Below are 17,212 nucleotides of genomic sequence, written 5' to 3' on the forward strand. Positions count from 1 at the left end.
CTGAGGAGCCCTCTCACCAGGCATCTCAGGAGACTGTTGACACACAGGTTTGATTTTTAGAATAAAATTATTTATTAATTATTTTTTTTATATGTTATTTCATGTTTAGTTTAGAATAAATCTATTCTAAATTGTTTATATGTTATTTCAGGTTCATTCTTCTACGCCTATGGACCCATCTCCGGCTCCAGCTACAGCTTTGGGGCCCACTCAGGAGATCGTTCAGGAGCCAGCTCAGGAGCCCTCTCACCAGCCATCTCAGGAAGCCGTCGACACACAGGTTTGATTTTTACAATAAAATAAAATAATTTATTAATTAAATGTTTATTTCATGTTTAGTTTAGAATAAATCTAAACTAAATTGTTTATATGTTATTTCAGGTTCATTCTTCTGCGCCTGTGGATGAGTCTCCTAATGAGATTGACGAGACTCCTGATGCTGTTGTCCCACTCCCACCGTCATCTCCCATAGGAAGCATGTTATGAACTAGGGTCCGGGTCGAATGAAGGGAAGGAAGGAAAGCAAGGATGATCACGCCATAGAGCATGTACATATTAAGAAGATGAAGGGGGATGGAGATGATGGTGAGGGTGGTGGGGTTGGCCTTAGGCCTAGCCGTACTCTAAAGGCTCCCAGATGTGGGACTTGAGATTGTGTATTTGTAAATAAAGTGTACATTTATGTTAATATTCTATATATTTTTGGTTATTATTTTCTTAATGATAATTAGTTTATATATATTTTTGGTTATTATTTTCTTAATGATAATTAGTTATCTTAGTCTTTATTGTCGATTAATAATAACTCGTGCGACGTCCTAAATTAATCAAAACTCTATAAAATATGACACTTAAACCTAAGGATAACAAGTTTCCAAACAAATAAAACTTACTTCGGGGCACTTTAGAACCTCTAAAACGACGATCGAAACGTTTAGGTGTACTTGATGTAATGAGCCGAGATTAGTGTACGCAAAAAAAAAGTATTAAGTTGTATATAAAAATATTGATATTTCGGTATTTTGAAACATGACTAATCTTCAAGCAAAGTGTCTCGACCCAACCCCGTGGGCAGTGACTAGTGCCCGACCTGGACACTCGTATGTACCTGTTAACTATAATCATCCACAACTAGCATAATACAGACTTATCAATACCAAGGCAAGACGTCGTCTCAAAACTGTCGCATTATTTAGACGTATCACAACAACCTGTCTCCTTGGGAAGTACAACTTTCAACAGACATTATAGTACATAAGCCGACAAGGCTTTCATAATATATAAGGGAACATCCCTGCTATAAACGAGCCGACAAGGCTATCATAACACATTACTTCTCAAAACATATATATATATATATATCTACGCAAGCCGACAAGGCTGCCACTACGAATGAGAACGTCCCAAAACATAAGCCATATAGACACAACTGAACAACATCGATACACAACCCATACATATGTCTACAGACCTCTAAGAGTAACAACAGTATTATATGACGGGACAGGGCCCCGCCGTACCCCTGGATAAAATACATATACACCACAAGAGATTCTGTACCAAAATCTAGGCTCCGGAACAAGGGAGCTCTCCAAGATAGCTGAATAGGACTCTTGAGCTGGCGGGTTACCAACGTGAGCATCTGTACCTGCGGGTATGAACGCAGCCCCCCGAAGAAAGGGGGTCAGTACGGAATATGTACTAAGCATGTAAAGCATAAATACAATAAACAGGGTCATACTGAAGTGAGGAGTACAGAAAACTAGTACAATAACCAGAAAACCACAAGGCTTACCTTTGAATCATAAATCATGGTGTCAATATCAGACTTAACTCATTATGAAACTTAATGTCACCATTAGAGAATCATCCTGTTCATATGCATATGTATAACGTGTCCCGGCCCTCTAGTGAGGGACTCGGTAAATAAAATCATATCATCATCATGTATATATATATATATAACGTGTCCCGGCCTTCTAGTGAAGGACTCGGTGAATAAGATCATCATGTGCCATCCTGGCCGCCATCCCCATATCATCATATCATCATGTCATCATATCATCATATACATATATATAACGTGTCCCGGCCCTCTAGTGAGGGACTCGGTGAATAATGCAGTGGATCTGTGCACGAAAACATGTCCTGGCCCGGGACTCAGTGAAAGATGTATTGAGGCATGCACGAGCAGAGTAGTGAGAAACCATATGCAAATTACATCATATCTGAGACTCAATAGAATAATCAAAACGAATCATCATTTGAAAACCAAGACAATAGTCATATCAAATACCTTTCGAATGTCGATGTGGATTATATAAAAATAGAACCTCGAGGATTATATACACGTATCAAGACATAATAAAATAGTTTCTGGAAATCAAGAACATTAGCCATCCTAGTGGCTCTTTGAATATCATTATGAACTATATTAAATAACGTCTCAGGGATCATAGACATGTATCGAATCAATACGAGACAACTTATGAAAGTTAAGGACATTATTCATTTTAGAATCCTTTAGGAATAGGAATTCTTATGCATCATTTACTATTCAATCATATAAAATACTCGAGGGCAATAACTCGACTATCTTGAGAGTTCTAACATCAAGAAACGAATGAAAATCATGAGTCATGCTTGGAACTAGAGAGTAGAATTACCCCAAGGCTCATATCATATCTTACTTACATCTAGGACATGCCAAAAGAAATAAGGGATAGGCTTTACATACCTCACGTCGTTCAAGAGTTCAGTCCATCCAAGAACTTCCATAATTAATATGATAAACCTATAATCGTAAGAATACGCACGTGACTTAAGAAGGCTTTCGTATATCATATATATTAATTGATGACTTAAGTCTAAAACGAAACGGGCAGCATCTCCTCTATATCATTAGCATCTCCCAACTTGGTATATCAGCCCAACAACAAATAAATCCCAAAAACACAGCATGCATGTCCATAACAACTTCATAATACTCTATAACAAGCGACAAACTCGAATTACAATCCATATACTCCATGGCACCTTTTCGTATGTTTTCTTCTTAACCTTAAAAATATTCTCAATATGATAAGGGCGTCATTTACCACAAATCTCGGCTTTATATCATATATTTACAACAAGAAAAACAGCCCACAACTCCAACTATATCAATTGACAATTCTATTCGTAAGTTCGCGTTTATTTCATCAATTCCTATATCGATACTTGTATACACTTCTTTATTTTCGTATATACATAGTATAACAACAAGCAGGATAACAATAGCTACAGCAAATTTCACGATATTCCAGCTCACTAAATAATTTATAACAACCACCAAACAGTCCACATGATAACAATAACAATTTATCCGATTTCCCGCAATTAATTTCGTAGTTCCCGTCTCACAATTTAACTATGACCTGGACGAATTTAAATATATCTAGTAGAGTAGAACTCTTACCTTATATTACAAGAACTACTCTTCTTCCACACTAATTCACCTCCAAGAAATCTCCAGTTTGCTACTAAATAGATGACACCGACGTGAGTATAATCTTTATGTTATTTTTCGTAATATTGTTGCATCAACGCAGGGCCTAGTCCTTCTTGAATATGAATGAACATACTTCGTAAAAAAATAGGGGCCAAAACGTTGCAATACATTACGTATATGTAGTTGCTGGAATAATTATGTATGAGAAAATGATATACATTCAAGTGTAATTTCCTTTTTTAATGCTTTGGATGGTGGGGTCCACTAATAAGTACTTGCCACTTTTAACTCCTAGGATGCCATATAGCATATCAAGCCTTACTCATCATATGCTGCTTCTTACACGTGGCTTTGTCCAAAACAAAAAAATGAAAAATGAGGCTTCTCCATTTAATTCAATTAATACCATAATCAACTCCTTATTCTTCCACTTTATTCCAATGTTTAACCAATTAGTCACATAATTAATTTTTGATCATGATTTACTTACATTAAAAATTATTTCTCTTTTTAATACACCTCATATACTCATAAACATAATCATGTGATATAGCACTACTTCCATAGCCTCCACTGGCACACATAAAATATTATTTTCAATCATCGTCGTCCCACTTTTTCGTCTTAAATAATTTTGAGACTTCATTTCTCGTATACACCGAGCTCTTGATTTTCATCCTTGGATACGATCGAATTCTCCGGGGTCGGGTAAATTTGCTCATGTTGGACAATTAAATTTTCTAGTCCAAAAATACGGGATATTATAGCTTGGACCGTATTCCATTCAAATAAATTTTGAACCTCGACGAAACTTATTTTCTTCGATTGGTTTAACTTCAAATCCTTACGATACATGCGTACCATCACTTTAACCACCTATAAGCTTGGGGGATAACCTCGTGTCCGTTACTAATATCATATAACTCGCACACTTTCCAACTTATGAAAATACGGGATGTAACGTCCTTCCCCCCTTTAGAACATTCGTCCTCGAATGTTAAACCAGTCCTGTACTCCCAATACTTCCTCAAGTGTCCTTTTGTTGAATTATGCCCTTCACATGCCCTTTTCGTTGGTCGATTCCCTTCAATTTATTGTGACACATTCCAGATCTCTAAGTGACCATTCCCGTAATATTTCCTCTTGCTCTTGCCTCTCGAGGTAGTAATTCCGCGTCGTTATCTTTACTCTCCTCTTTATTTCGTAGTTGGTTGACAGTTGTATTGCGAGCTCTTCTGCCGAAATCTTATTCTCTTTTTGGTGCACTTAGTCATAGTTCGACTCCTTCTTCCTCTTTAAGTTACTCCCTTAAGACGTTTCATTCACTTCGTCTTACCTCTTAACCTTTATATAAGATTTTATAACGCATAGACGTCCCTCGTTGATCTATTAGACTTTTATAATCCCTGGAATGTTTCATGCCTCTGGTAACCTGTAGACTCTTCGCAGACTCTACGAATAAAACGAAATTTTCCAAGGTGTTACATTACTTTACTTTAATAATCTTACATTGCTCTGCGGTTATAGTCCATAATCTGGAATCTTCAGCATCATATATCACTTCTCGACTTTCACTGTCACTTTACCTTTTAGCTCTTAATCTCGATCTTTAGAGTTGGCTATCGAGTAGCATTGAAGTTCCTTCATATAATAACTTTACATAAAGCCGCTCTGTAATCTTGCTATATAATTCTGAAAGAATTTTTGGTCTGACATATATATTCACTATCTTCTAGTAACCAGCTCGTTCTGATCATTTCGCTTAAATCATTTCATAATTTCCCTTAACCCAACTCGTAACACTTTAGGCATATTATCTCGTGTCGTTTCCTTATTTTTAATTCAAACTCTTCTATTGCTTCTTTGCTCAGATTTTGCTCTTAGTTTTTCTGTCACACATTATGTTGCAATCTTTACAAGAATATACGAAGGTACTCAAATTAGCCCGAGAAATACCTTAGCGTCGTTTCGCTAGTCTTTATGCTTTACCTTGCATTTTCCTCTTGTACCTTTCAATCGGTATCGGGGCTCAGGGGCTCAACAATGGCCATGTCCTATTCGCCCTCAGTACTAATCCCATCTCAGTAATCTAGCTCAAACCATCTTACACCTTCCCTTAATGTATCCAAACTATCACAGCCACATTGTTATTACTGAATCCTTACTCTTCTTATCAAATACTCACTTTGTCTCATCCTTAGTATACAAATATTCGTAAGTTGCATGACTATTCTTGTACAACTTATACAAAGCATATCCAATCTTAGTCATAGCCTTTCCTTCTCCTGATTCATTATGCTCTACTTAATTCATCCGTACTAAAACGCGCTCGTAGCCTATCTTGTCATACTTCTTTCCCCTCCTTTATTCACCCTTTGATTTTCTCGTATCCTACTATAGGAGATTCTCTACCCCTTCTCCTTACTACTTATAAATCGCAATATCATTAGCGAACAACTCTATTGCCAACATCTTAGCCTTTAACCCAGTATAGCGTAGCTATCCTTTATAATATCTCTTAAGTTACTCGTTACCATTCTCTTGTCGTATTCTTTATTTTTATAAGCACCCACTTTTTAATGTCATATCATTCAAGATCTTACAAATAAACTGTCTCCAATATCATCCTGACTTCTATCCGTTTATTGCTGGCTTTCAGATCTTACTAACTTGTTTCCGCAAGGGATCTCACTTGAAGTTTAAGTATCCATATCAAATATATTGCAGTGTCATTAGTTTCCATCTTACACTTGCATTTCTCTCACCAGCTTCCCCCCTTAAGGGTGCACTTATACCATTATCTGTTTATATTCTGCTCCATGTCCCCATTTCCAATTTCAAATTCATATGATTCTTTTTTTTTTTATTTCGCTTGGTATACTGTACCATATCCCTGTCTTTTCTTTATAATCTATGACTTTGATTATCCGGGTACGAAACCTTAACAATTCTCGAAGGGACGAGAACCTTTCTATGTATAGTACAAAATCTCATTTGACCATCTGTACTCGAGTAATGCAATCCATGTAGAAACTCATCCCGAGCCTCATTCCACTTACTCCAATCAGTAATTAATTAGTACCTATAGTCGTTCCAAATTATCGATTAGATAGCACTTATACTCCGATGATAAGTGTCCAAAGTTCTCTTGTAGTATTATCTCTATCCCAACCCATATCATCTGTTTCCTTTAATGTATTTACAATACATTATTGGTTCCTCCGGCCTATAGTCTTCGTCTTTTAAGGATTTCACTATTTCCGAGGTGAAGTCATATACACGCAGTACTCCTTTATGCCTTATGCTCTTTTACCCTTGTCGTGTACACAATACCGACTTCTAACTTACTCAAAATCATATCGAGTTCATCTTAATAACAATCTTATCTTATCACCTTGTCGTCATACTACACCTTTAAGTTCATAGCTTTATATTTCCCTTTTGTTCTATACTCGTACTCAATTAATCACGTCTATCTTAGGTGTTTCCTTTTGAATTCTCTTACCATTTCTCCAGTCTATGTCCATTTTTTATTCTGTATACGAGGAATCTTATGCTACCTCTGTATTCTTCGGAAAACACTACTTCTACATAACCCCTTTCTCAATCATCTTTTATTATCACAAGCCCTTCCAAATTGTTCTAATATTTCCTTTTTACCATATTGATCTCGACCTCATAATTACTATTACCATCGATTCAACAGTTAACTTATTTCTCGAAGTCAGCTGTACTCCCCACTTACACGTGACTTAAGAAGGCTTTCGTATATCATATATATTAATTGATGACTTAAGTCTAAAACGAAACGGGCAGCATCTCCTCTATATCATTAGCATCTCCCAACTTGGTATATCAGCCCAACAACAAATAAATCCCAAAAACACAGCATGCATGTCTATAACAACTTCATAATACTCTATAACAAGCGACAAGCTCGAATTACAATCCATATACTCCATGGCACCTTTTCGTATGTTTTCTTCTTAACCTTAAAAATATTCTCAATATGATAAGGGCGTCATTTACCACAAATCTCGGCTTTATATCATATATTTACAACAAGAAAAACAGCCCACAACTCCAACTATATCAATTGACAATTCTATTCGTAAGTTCGCGTTTATTTCATCAATTCCTATATCGATACTTGTATACACTTCTTTATTTTCGTATATACATAGTATAACAACAAGCAGGATAACAATAGCTACAACAAATTTCACGATATTCCAGCTCACTAAATAATTTATAACAACCACCAAACAGTCCACATGATAACAATAACAATTTATCCGATTTCCCGCAATTAATTTCGTAGTTCCCGTCTCACAATTTAACTATGACCTGGACGAATTTAAATATATCTAGTAGAGTAGAACTCTTACCTTATATTACAAGAACTACTCTTCTTCCACACTAATTCACCTCCAAGAAATCTCCAGTTTGCTACTAAATAGATGACACCGACGTGAGTATAATCTTTATGTTATTTTTCGTAATATTGTTGCATCAACGCAGGGCCTAGTCCTTCTTGAATATGAATGAACATACTTCGTAAAAAAATAGGGGCCAAAACGTTGCAATACATTACGTATATGTAGTTGCTGGAATAATTATGTATGAGAAAATGATATACATTCAAGTGTAATTTCCTTTTTTAATGCTTTGGATGGTGGGGTCCACTAATAAGTACTTGCCACTTTTAACTCCTAGGATGCCATATAGCATATCAAGCCTTACTCATCATATGCTGCTTCTTACACGTGGCTTTGTCCAAAAAAAAAAAATGAAAAATGAGGCTTCTCCATTTAATTCAATTAATACCATAATCAACTCCTTATTCTTCCACTTTATTCCAATGTTTAACCAATTAGTCACATAATTAATTTTTGATCATGATTTACTTACATTAAAAATTATTTCTCTTTTTAATACACCTCATATACTCATAAACATAATCATGTGATATAGCACTACTTCCATAGCCTCCACTGGCACACATAAAATATTATTTTCAATCATCGTCGTCCCACTTTTTCGTCTTAAATAATTTTGAGACTTCATTTCTCGTATACACCGAGCTCTTGATTTTCATCCTTGGATACGATCGAATTCTCCGGGGTCGGGTAAATTTGCTCATGTTGGACAATTAAATTTTCTAGTCCAAAAATACGGGATATTATAGCTTGGACCGTATTCCATTCAAATAAATTTTGAACCTCGACGAAACTTATTTTCTTCGATTGGTTTAACTTCAAATCCTTACGATACATGCGTACCATCACTTTAACCACCTATAAGCTTGGGGGATAACCTCGTGTCCGTTACTAATATCATATAACTCGCACACTTTCCAACGTATGAAAATACGGGATGTAATACAAAGTACGGAAAAAACGTTAATTTTTAAAAAAATTGCCCAAAGAACAAAAGCAGGGGCAGATTTTGTTGGCTTCAATTCGTGTGTGAAACTTAGTTATGTGTTTTTTTTTTGTGCTATAAAGTCGCGGACTCATATAAAGCTAGAAATAGAAAATGTGACGTGACACCTCTTTTGGCCAACAAATACAATTGTTCTTTTTATTTCTCCTTTTTTTTTTGGCCTTTTCACTAATTCCTTTTTTCTCCCATAGATGTGTTATATTAGAAAATCTCAAAAGACACCCCTTTTAACTCTTTTAATTTGACATTTTCTTCTTTTTTCTTCCAAGCATGCCATACAGAAGAAGTTACGAAACAATTTCTTGAATTTGGGCATTTAATTGTGAGTATTTACATTCCCATTCAATTATGAGTCTTTATTTTCCTCTACTCTCACTAATCAATGCACTACTTATCAGCTGAATGTATATCAAACAACTTCATTCGTACTTTTGAGCACAGCCTCCTAAGCGGCCATTTTGCATTTGAATTCAACTAGATTATACATTGTTCACTTTTGAAGAACTTAATGGATAATTTACAATTTCAGTATAAGCTATAGCTAGATGGCTTGGCATGACTGGAATTCACTAAAGGGAAAGATGGTGATAGGCATTCTCAAGCATCTTTAGGTACCAACTCATCCAAGAATGCTTGATGAAGATGATGGCTCCAAGCCTCCGAGAAGACACTTAGAGAACGAGAATTTAAGTCAAGTCATATAAAAGGATATTTTGTAGAGATGAATTTCACTTCCTTTGTAATATATTTATAAAATTTGTGATCTTAAACATGACATGAATTTTTTGTTGGTTTAAAATAATGTTGACACACACACTTTTCTATTTTTTAACATATATCCTTTTATATACTCCATATACTAAGAAAACATTACATGTTTATACATATAGAGAGAGCTACAACTTTCTTAAAGAAGTTTTTCCTTTCTTTATAAAAAGAAAAAAAGCAGTCTAAATTACAAAAATAAAAAATCTTCAGGATATCAATAATCCTTACGCAGTCCAAAATTACGAAAAGTATTAAAATTAAGAATTAATAATAAAATGAATTAAAACTGAAAGACTTATATGTTTAAATTTGAACACTAAAAGGCTTTTTAGCACTCGAATATTTTAAAATTTGTTTCATGAATTTAATGAGTTGATATTTTAAGCCGCGCGAAGTGCGCGCGCGAAGTGCGGACAAATTCACTAGTTTTCTTATATTCTAGAAAAAAGAGACTTTAATTTGTAAAACTTCAAGCAACCTTGCATGAACTCCAATCTTCTTCAGATATATTAGTAGTATGATGATTGATAAGGTGGAATACTTTGTTCATTTCTGAAGAAATTGCTGGGATCCACCTTACTTTTCACTTTGGCCAACCTCTCCAAGTTTCCATTAAAATACTTTTCACCCCATATTTTGGCATTGGAATAGCTGTAATCTTCTTGATTAGTTCCAAAATCAAGATCCCTGTAATTAAGATAAGCAGTTCTTGGATTTTTTGCAACATATGGCTCCATTTCCTTGTATAATTTCCTCATCCATGCTATCTTCTGGCTTGATATACTCTCACTGTTATTACCCCAGTACACCAAGTACTGAATATTATACAAACTGCCCTTTCTATGAGGGAATGGAATTTCAGATTCTGATATTTCATCCATTTTTCCACCAAATGGATCCAAAATCATCTGGGGTCTTTCTTCTTCTAGAAAGAGTCTTTCTATCATTTCCCAACCACTTTCCGGAATTGGAGTCTTCAAAAAATCAGATGTTCCTTTGTTATAACTTTTCTGAGTTGGGATATTCTTTTCTAGCAAAACTTCAAGTGACTCATTTGTTTTCCTACCATAGAAATACAAGACTGATCCGCTCCAGGGAACTTCATAGCATTCTTTCTCTGAATTATCAGTCTCCTGGAAACAATCTTTTCGTGTTAAATTAAATTCAGGGAAGAATTGGTTGAGCAGAGGAATTAACTCATCAACATGCCCAACATATAGTGCCTGTAAATAGTATTCCACATGCTTTTTACTATTATTTCCTGCTGATGATCCGCCATTTTGAATAATCGCCCTGATGAACAAATCTTCAGGGAGTTGATGTGATATGTTTTGCCATTTTTGGAGGAGATCTCGGTTACCCTCTAACTTCCTATGTATCGTGAAAACAGTAACCTTTTCAGGGACACGAACCAATTTTAGTTTCCATGCTAGAATAACACCAAAACTTGCTCCTCCACCTCCTCTTATCGCCCAAAACAAATCTTCTCCCATTTCCTCCCTGTCAAGAATTTTTCCATTTACATCCATTACATGAGCGTCTACAACGTTATCGGCTGCTAGGCCAAATTTCCTCATCAATGCGCCGAGCCCACCACCACTGATGATGCCACCAGTGCCAATACTAAAGCAGACACCGCCTGAAACTCCATGCACTTTACCTTTTTTGGCAATTGCATAGTAAAGCTGGCCGAGCGTCGCCCCTGCTTGAACCCAAACTGTTTCTTCATTTAAATCAATCTTGACTTTGTTAAGATTGCTTAAATCAAGCAAAACAAAGGGGGATTCAGAGCGATAAGATAGGCCTTCATAGTCGTGGCCACCACTTTTGATCTTAATTTGTAGGCCTACATTTTTACTACAAAGAATGACAGGCTTGATTTCTGATTCTTTTCTAGGGGAGGCAATGAAAAGGGGATGTGAAGAATTCAACCATCTCGGGTTTTTTTGAGCATATTCTAGGATAGATGAATAAGTTGGAGAATCTGGAGTGTAAATATTTTTGGTTATGTTGGTTTCAGGGTATTTAGAAAGACAGTGGAGAAAGTCATCATGTGAGTAACATTTTGCCAAAAAGACTGAACAGAGTAACAAAGAGAGGATATGAAGGCTACCCATTTCTTTTCTTTGGAATAAAAGTTTGCTTATGGCTTCCCTTTCAAATAAGCCAATTTATAGAGATGAATTTAATGTATTTGAATGTCCAGATTAGTTTCTTCATAAACTCACCAGTTTAACTTTGACCAAAGGAGTTAATGTATTTGAATGTACATTAGTTTCTGGATTAGATGTACTTCAATTCAATGAATAATTCATTTGGAAAAATTTAAAGGAAAATGAATTTAAGACAAATTCAATGTTTCAAAATGTTCAAACATTATTTTTCAATGGTGATATATGTCCGCACTAGGCGTTTACACCAAACATATATTTTAACAAGGGATCTGAATTAATATTTGGGCTCTAGGAATCTCTCTATTATTCTCATGAGCTGAATATTAACGTGATTAAGATTATTATTGTATACATAATAATAGAGAGTTCAGGTCTGACACGTTCATAAGGGACAATTTTACGTTATTGTTTTCTTGCAATACAATCCAGGAATCAAAGACGAGATTAATCATCATCATCATAGTGTACTATAAGTGCGAAGCCCCCAAGTAAAAGTTAAATTATCTAAATGCCCATTAAAAATTAAGTGACCATTTTAGCCTTATCCGAAAAGTAAATTTACATTCTAGTATACAAACATTGAACGGATAAGTGAGAAATGGAGCATTCCAATTGGAATAACATTCATTGATTGCTTTTTCAATTCCTTTATCTGCCCGTTTACATAATAAAAAAACGTTTCACCAATTTTAATATACAATTCATTCCAAACTCCTTGAACTCTACACATGTTAGAGATCAGCGAAGAGATTCTTGATTTGGTGACTTTTAGACTACTAATTAAAAGTATGACGATGAAGCAAGTGACACTATTTAAATGTAGATCAATATCCAGAACATAACTTACCGGATGTTTTAAAATACTAAAGCGCCTGATCTTCTTTCTCAAATAACTAAAATGGAGACTTTTGAATGCAAATTGAACATGAAGCTATTGATCGACACCAAGGCTTAGTGAGTTCTATTTGCTGAGGTTGAAAAGAAATGTGTTGATTTCCTCTTTCACATACTCTCAGTGCCTGTGGCCACTGTCATTAGGTTTTTCAAGAAGAAAGGTATGAATACAGTCGATCCAAGGCAAGGATATTCATTTAAAACTCAAGTCTTTAGATGGCCAATTAGCATATGCATCATTTTACTTTATTACTTTATCCGTTAATTTCTATTTTTGGTTCTCAAAAACATGTTTTGAAAATCACAAAACTCTTTGAGCCGATCATTAATTAGCTTCCAGAGTTCAACTAACTAAGGAAGCAAGCATGAGATTTGTATCTTAATAAACATTAAAGTTAAGTTATTACAAATTTTGAGTAACAGAGTATTTCATTTTAGCTACACTGATGTCAAGCAGAGCAAAAGTTGTATTATCTCCACCGTTGTCTATAACTTTTTCTGCATGTGATATAACCAAGAGTTTGTCAGCTAGCATTGGGGGAGTAAGGATGGCAATGGGGCGGTGCGGATTTAGACCTATACGGGGCGGGTCTAAATAATTTTTTTACATTATATGCGCGGGTGCGGGTGCTGGTGCTGCACTTCTAATTCACTGCCAGCTATTGCACTTCTGATTTACTTATATTTTTGCTCTTCTAAAATCCTGTATTAATTGGAGAAAAGTTGTATAATTTCTCACAAGCAGTTGGAACCAATCTTGCGAATCATCAGTATTTATTTTGCCTAGTTTGGGCTTGTTTTCTTTCCATATTTAACACATTATTTACCACAAAATTAAACACGTATTCTTACTGAAAATGAAATTTAACAAGAGAGTTACAACTCTTTAGATATGGCAGCATTTAAGTTTTGAGGTTTCAATTCATAGAATAAAATATGCATGGTTGATATAAATAATAAATATCCAAACTTAAATCCTTAACTGATATGGAAAATTCCAGCCAAAAGATCAAAAACAAAAAGGAAGAAAACACTTAAGCAGTGCGGGGCGGCTGGATGCGGGTGAAAGGCTATGTGAAGCGGGGCGGGTTTAAATTTTGTGGTTGAGAAAAAAACTGCCCTGCAACCGCCCCGCCCCATTGCCATCCCTAACTGGGAGAGATCTTTCTAGGACCAATGGCCTGCAAATTTTAAGTAAAAGTTACGGGCTAGGCTACTCGGACTCTTTAAAAATATCAGCGGGTGCGTGTCGGATCCTCCAAAAGTAGTGTATTTTTGGAGGATCCGACACGGATGCGGCAACATTTTTGGAGAGTCCAAGCAACTTAGGTTACAGGGGACAATAAGAAAACTTATCTTTGCTAAAAGCACCACATCTGTGGGATTTCTATGAAACAGCCGATAATTTGCAGTAGTAATAAACTGAAACTAGTTACATGAACCATTGATGAGACTTGAGAGCATATAACTTTTAATGTTCCAATGAGATGTGTGTGTTTGCTACGTATACCTACTGTCGCTTGATCAAACATTGATGTTTGAATTTTAAACCATGGAGTCAGAGATATCACAACTAGCCTTATGTCTCAGAGAGATGACCCTTGAGCTAGAATCAATCTGGATTCAAAGTCCGTACTTGCAAAACGTAAAATGATGTTGAAGCTTATGGTCCAAATTAGCTGCTGTGGGATCATATGAAGCAACGTCAGGTTCACAAGATGTATTACTACTATATAACTGTAGTAAAGAAGGCATGACATATGTTTGCATTTTGATCACCATCCATGTGAAGTACATTTATATTCCCTTTTGCCTTTGTGGATGCATTTGCAAGAAGTTCATATCAGAATAATTGTCAGGTGGATGTAATCACTTGGCCATGCTTCTTCAGCTAAATTTGTCATTCCTGTTGCAGCAAAAGGTAGAAAACTTGTTGGTATCTGAAAAATTGCCTGTATCTACCATACTCTTCACTTTAGCCAACCTCTCAAAGTTGCCTTTGAAATACTTTTCACCCCAAATTTTGGCCTTGGAATAGCTATAGTCTTCTTGGTTGGTCCAAAAATCAAGATCTCTATTGCTCATATTAGGGTGTTCACGGAAAACTGAACCAAACTGAAAATTGAAATAAACCGAACATAAAAACAGACACTTTTTTGGCTTGGTTGATTATCATTTCTAATTTTAAAAACTGACATAATTTGGTTTGATTTTGGTTTTAGGCAAAAAATTACGAACTGGACAGACAATATAAATGCCTGATATTGAATGCGAGTAAATATCTATCCTTTGAGCAGTATTCTAGATTTATTCTAACCCCTAAAAGATAAGCATTCAAAATTTGTTCAGCAAAGCTGTACTAAAGTCGACAAAACGATACTTTTGTAGCACATATACCAAAATTGTCACCGTGATTTTCTTAATTCTAGTAAAAGGAGTCTTTATTTTTTAAAACTTCAAACATCCTGCTTGGATCTTATTATTATTTAGTGATTAATATGCACATAAAACCTTGCATGAACTCCAGTATTCTTCAGCTATATCAGTATCACAATTGATAAGGTGGAATACTTTGTTCATTTCTGAAGAAATTGTTGGGATCCACCTTACTCTTCACTTTGGCCAACCTCTCAAAGTTTCCAATAAAATACTTTTCACCCCATATTTTGGCCTTGGAGTAACTGTAGTCTTTTTTATTAGTCCCAAAATCGAGGTCCCTGTAATTCAGATAAGCAGTTCTTGGATTTTTTGCAACATATGGCTCCATTTCCTTGTAAAGTTTCCTAATCGATGCTATCTTCTTGCTCGATATGCTCTCACTATTATCACCCCATCTCACCAAGTACTGAATATTATACAAATTCCCCTTTCTATGAGGGAAAGGAATTTCAGATTCTGAGATTTCATCCATTTTCCCACCAAATGGCTCCAAAATCATCTGGGGTCTTTCTTCTTCTAGAAAGAGTCTTTCTATCATTTCCCAACCACTTTCTGGAATTGGAGTCTTCACAAAATCAGATGTCCCTTTGAGATAATTTTTATGTATTGGAATAGTTTTTTCTATTAAAACTTCATGTGATGCATTTGGTTTCCTGGAAAAGAAATATAAGACTGATCCGATCCAGGGGACTTCGTAGCATTCTTTCTCTGCATTAGCAGCAGTGTCTTCGAAGCAATCTTTTCGCTCCAAGTTAAACTCAGGGAAGTATTGTTTGAGGAGAGGAATTAATTCGTCAACGGGCCCAACATATTGTGCTTGAAAATAGAATTCTACATGCTTTTCAGTATCATTTCCTGCTCCATTTATAATCGCCCTGATGAACAAATCTTCAGGGAGTTGATGTGATATGTTTTGCCATTTTTGGAGGAGATCTCGGTTACCCTTTAACTTTCTACGAATTGTGAAAACAGTAACCTTTTCAGGAACACGAACCAATTTTAGTTTCCATGCTAGAATAACACCGAAACTTGCTCCTCCACCTCCTCGTATCGCCCAAAACAAATCTTTTTTCATTTTCTTTCTATCAAGAATTTTTCCCTTTACATTCATTACGCGGGCATCTACAACATTATCAGCTGCTAGGCCATATTTCCTTATCAATGGACCGAGCCCACCACCACTGATTAGTCCACCAGTGCCAACACTGAAGCAGACTCCGCCTGGAAATCCATGCACTTTACTTTTATTGGCAATTGCATGGTACAACTGGCCGATGGTCGCGCCTGCTTGAACCCAAACAGTTTCTTCATTTAAATTAATCTTGATTTTATTAAGATTGCTTAAATCAAGCATAACAAACGGGGATTCAGAGCGATAAGATATGCCTTCATAGTCGTGGCCACCGCTTTTTATTTTGATTTGCAAGTCTAGTTTTTTAGCACAACGAATAACAGGCTTGATTTCTGATTCTTTTCTAGGGGAGACAATGAATTGGGGATGTGAAGAATTCAACCATCTGGGGTTTTTTTGAGCATATTCTAGGATGGATGAATAAGTTGGAGAATTTGGAGTGTAAATATTTTTGGTAATGTTATTTTTATTAGAGTGTTTGGTAAGACAGTGGAAAAAGTCTTCTTGGGAGTTGCATTTTGCCAAAAAGAGTGAAAAGAGTAAAACAGAGAGAATTTGAAGGCTACCCATTTCTTTTGCAGGAAATTGCTATCTAAAAGAATTTAAGGGATTCAGAATGAGCTATCATGCTTTGAAGGGAAAGGAGATGAATTCGATCATGTATATGCCCACCAGATAATCCAATTTATAGAGATGAAGTTAATTACCTTGAACAAAAGGACTTAAATGTATCTGAATGTATATTAGTTTCTGGATTCAATGTACTACTATTCAATGTTAATTAATAAACCATTTGGAAATTTAAATGACTCAAATGAATTTATTTTAAGTTCATTGTTTCAAAATGTTCAATAAATATTTTTCAATGGT

At 35.5% G+C, this 17,212-nt stretch overlaps 2 protein-coding genes and 1 long non-coding RNA gene across 3 annotated transcripts; all 3 read right to left on the minus strand.

Moving 5' to 3' along the window:
- Window positions 1-1,196: 1,196 nt before the first annotated feature.
- LOC132622959 (uncharacterized) lies at window positions 1,197-4,594 on the minus strand. The gene is made up of 3 exons (XR_009576052.1): window positions 3,458-4,594; window positions 2,738-2,794; window positions 1,197-1,648 (listed from the first exon to the last, which is right to left on the minus strand). It is a non-coding gene; the product is annotated as an uncharacterized LOC132622959 (long non-coding RNA).
- Window positions 4,595-10,009: 5,415 nt separating this feature from the next.
- LOC132622285 (berberine bridge enzyme-like 22) lies at window positions 10,010-11,841 on the minus strand. The gene has a single exon (XM_060336871.1). It carries the CDS (start codon window positions 11,818-11,820, stop codon window positions 10,213-10,215), a length of 1,608 nt encoding a protein of 535 aa, XP_060192854.1. The 5' UTR covers window positions 11,821-11,841; the 3' UTR covers window positions 10,010-10,212.
- Window positions 11,842-15,126: 3,285 nt separating this feature from the next.
- Window positions 15,127-16,947, minus strand: LOC132623491 (berberine bridge enzyme-like 22). The gene has a single exon (XM_060338254.1). The coding sequence runs from the start codon at window positions 16,910-16,912 to the stop codon at window positions 15,320-15,322; it is 1,593 nt and encodes a 530-aa protein (XP_060194237.1). The 5' UTR covers window positions 16,913-16,947; the 3' UTR covers window positions 15,127-15,319.
- Window positions 16,948-17,212: the final 265 nt, after the last annotated feature.

Source organism: Lycium barbarum, chromosome 12 (assembly GCF_019175385.1).
Source record: "Lycium barbarum isolate Lr01 chromosome 12, ASM1917538v2, whole genome shotgun sequence".
Classification (NCBI taxonomy): Eukaryota; Viridiplantae; Streptophyta; class Magnoliopsida; order Solanales; family Solanaceae; genus Lycium; species Lycium barbarum.

Coding starts and splice junctions, on each gene's coding strand:
- LOC132622285 (XM_060336871.1), bottom strand. CDS start 11,820: ATGGGTAGCCTTCATATCCTCTCTTTGTTACTCTGTTCAGTCTTTTTG.
- LOC132623491 (XM_060338254.1), bottom strand. CDS start 16,912: ATGGGTAGCCTTCAAATTCTCTCTGTTTTACTCTTTTCACTCTTTTTG.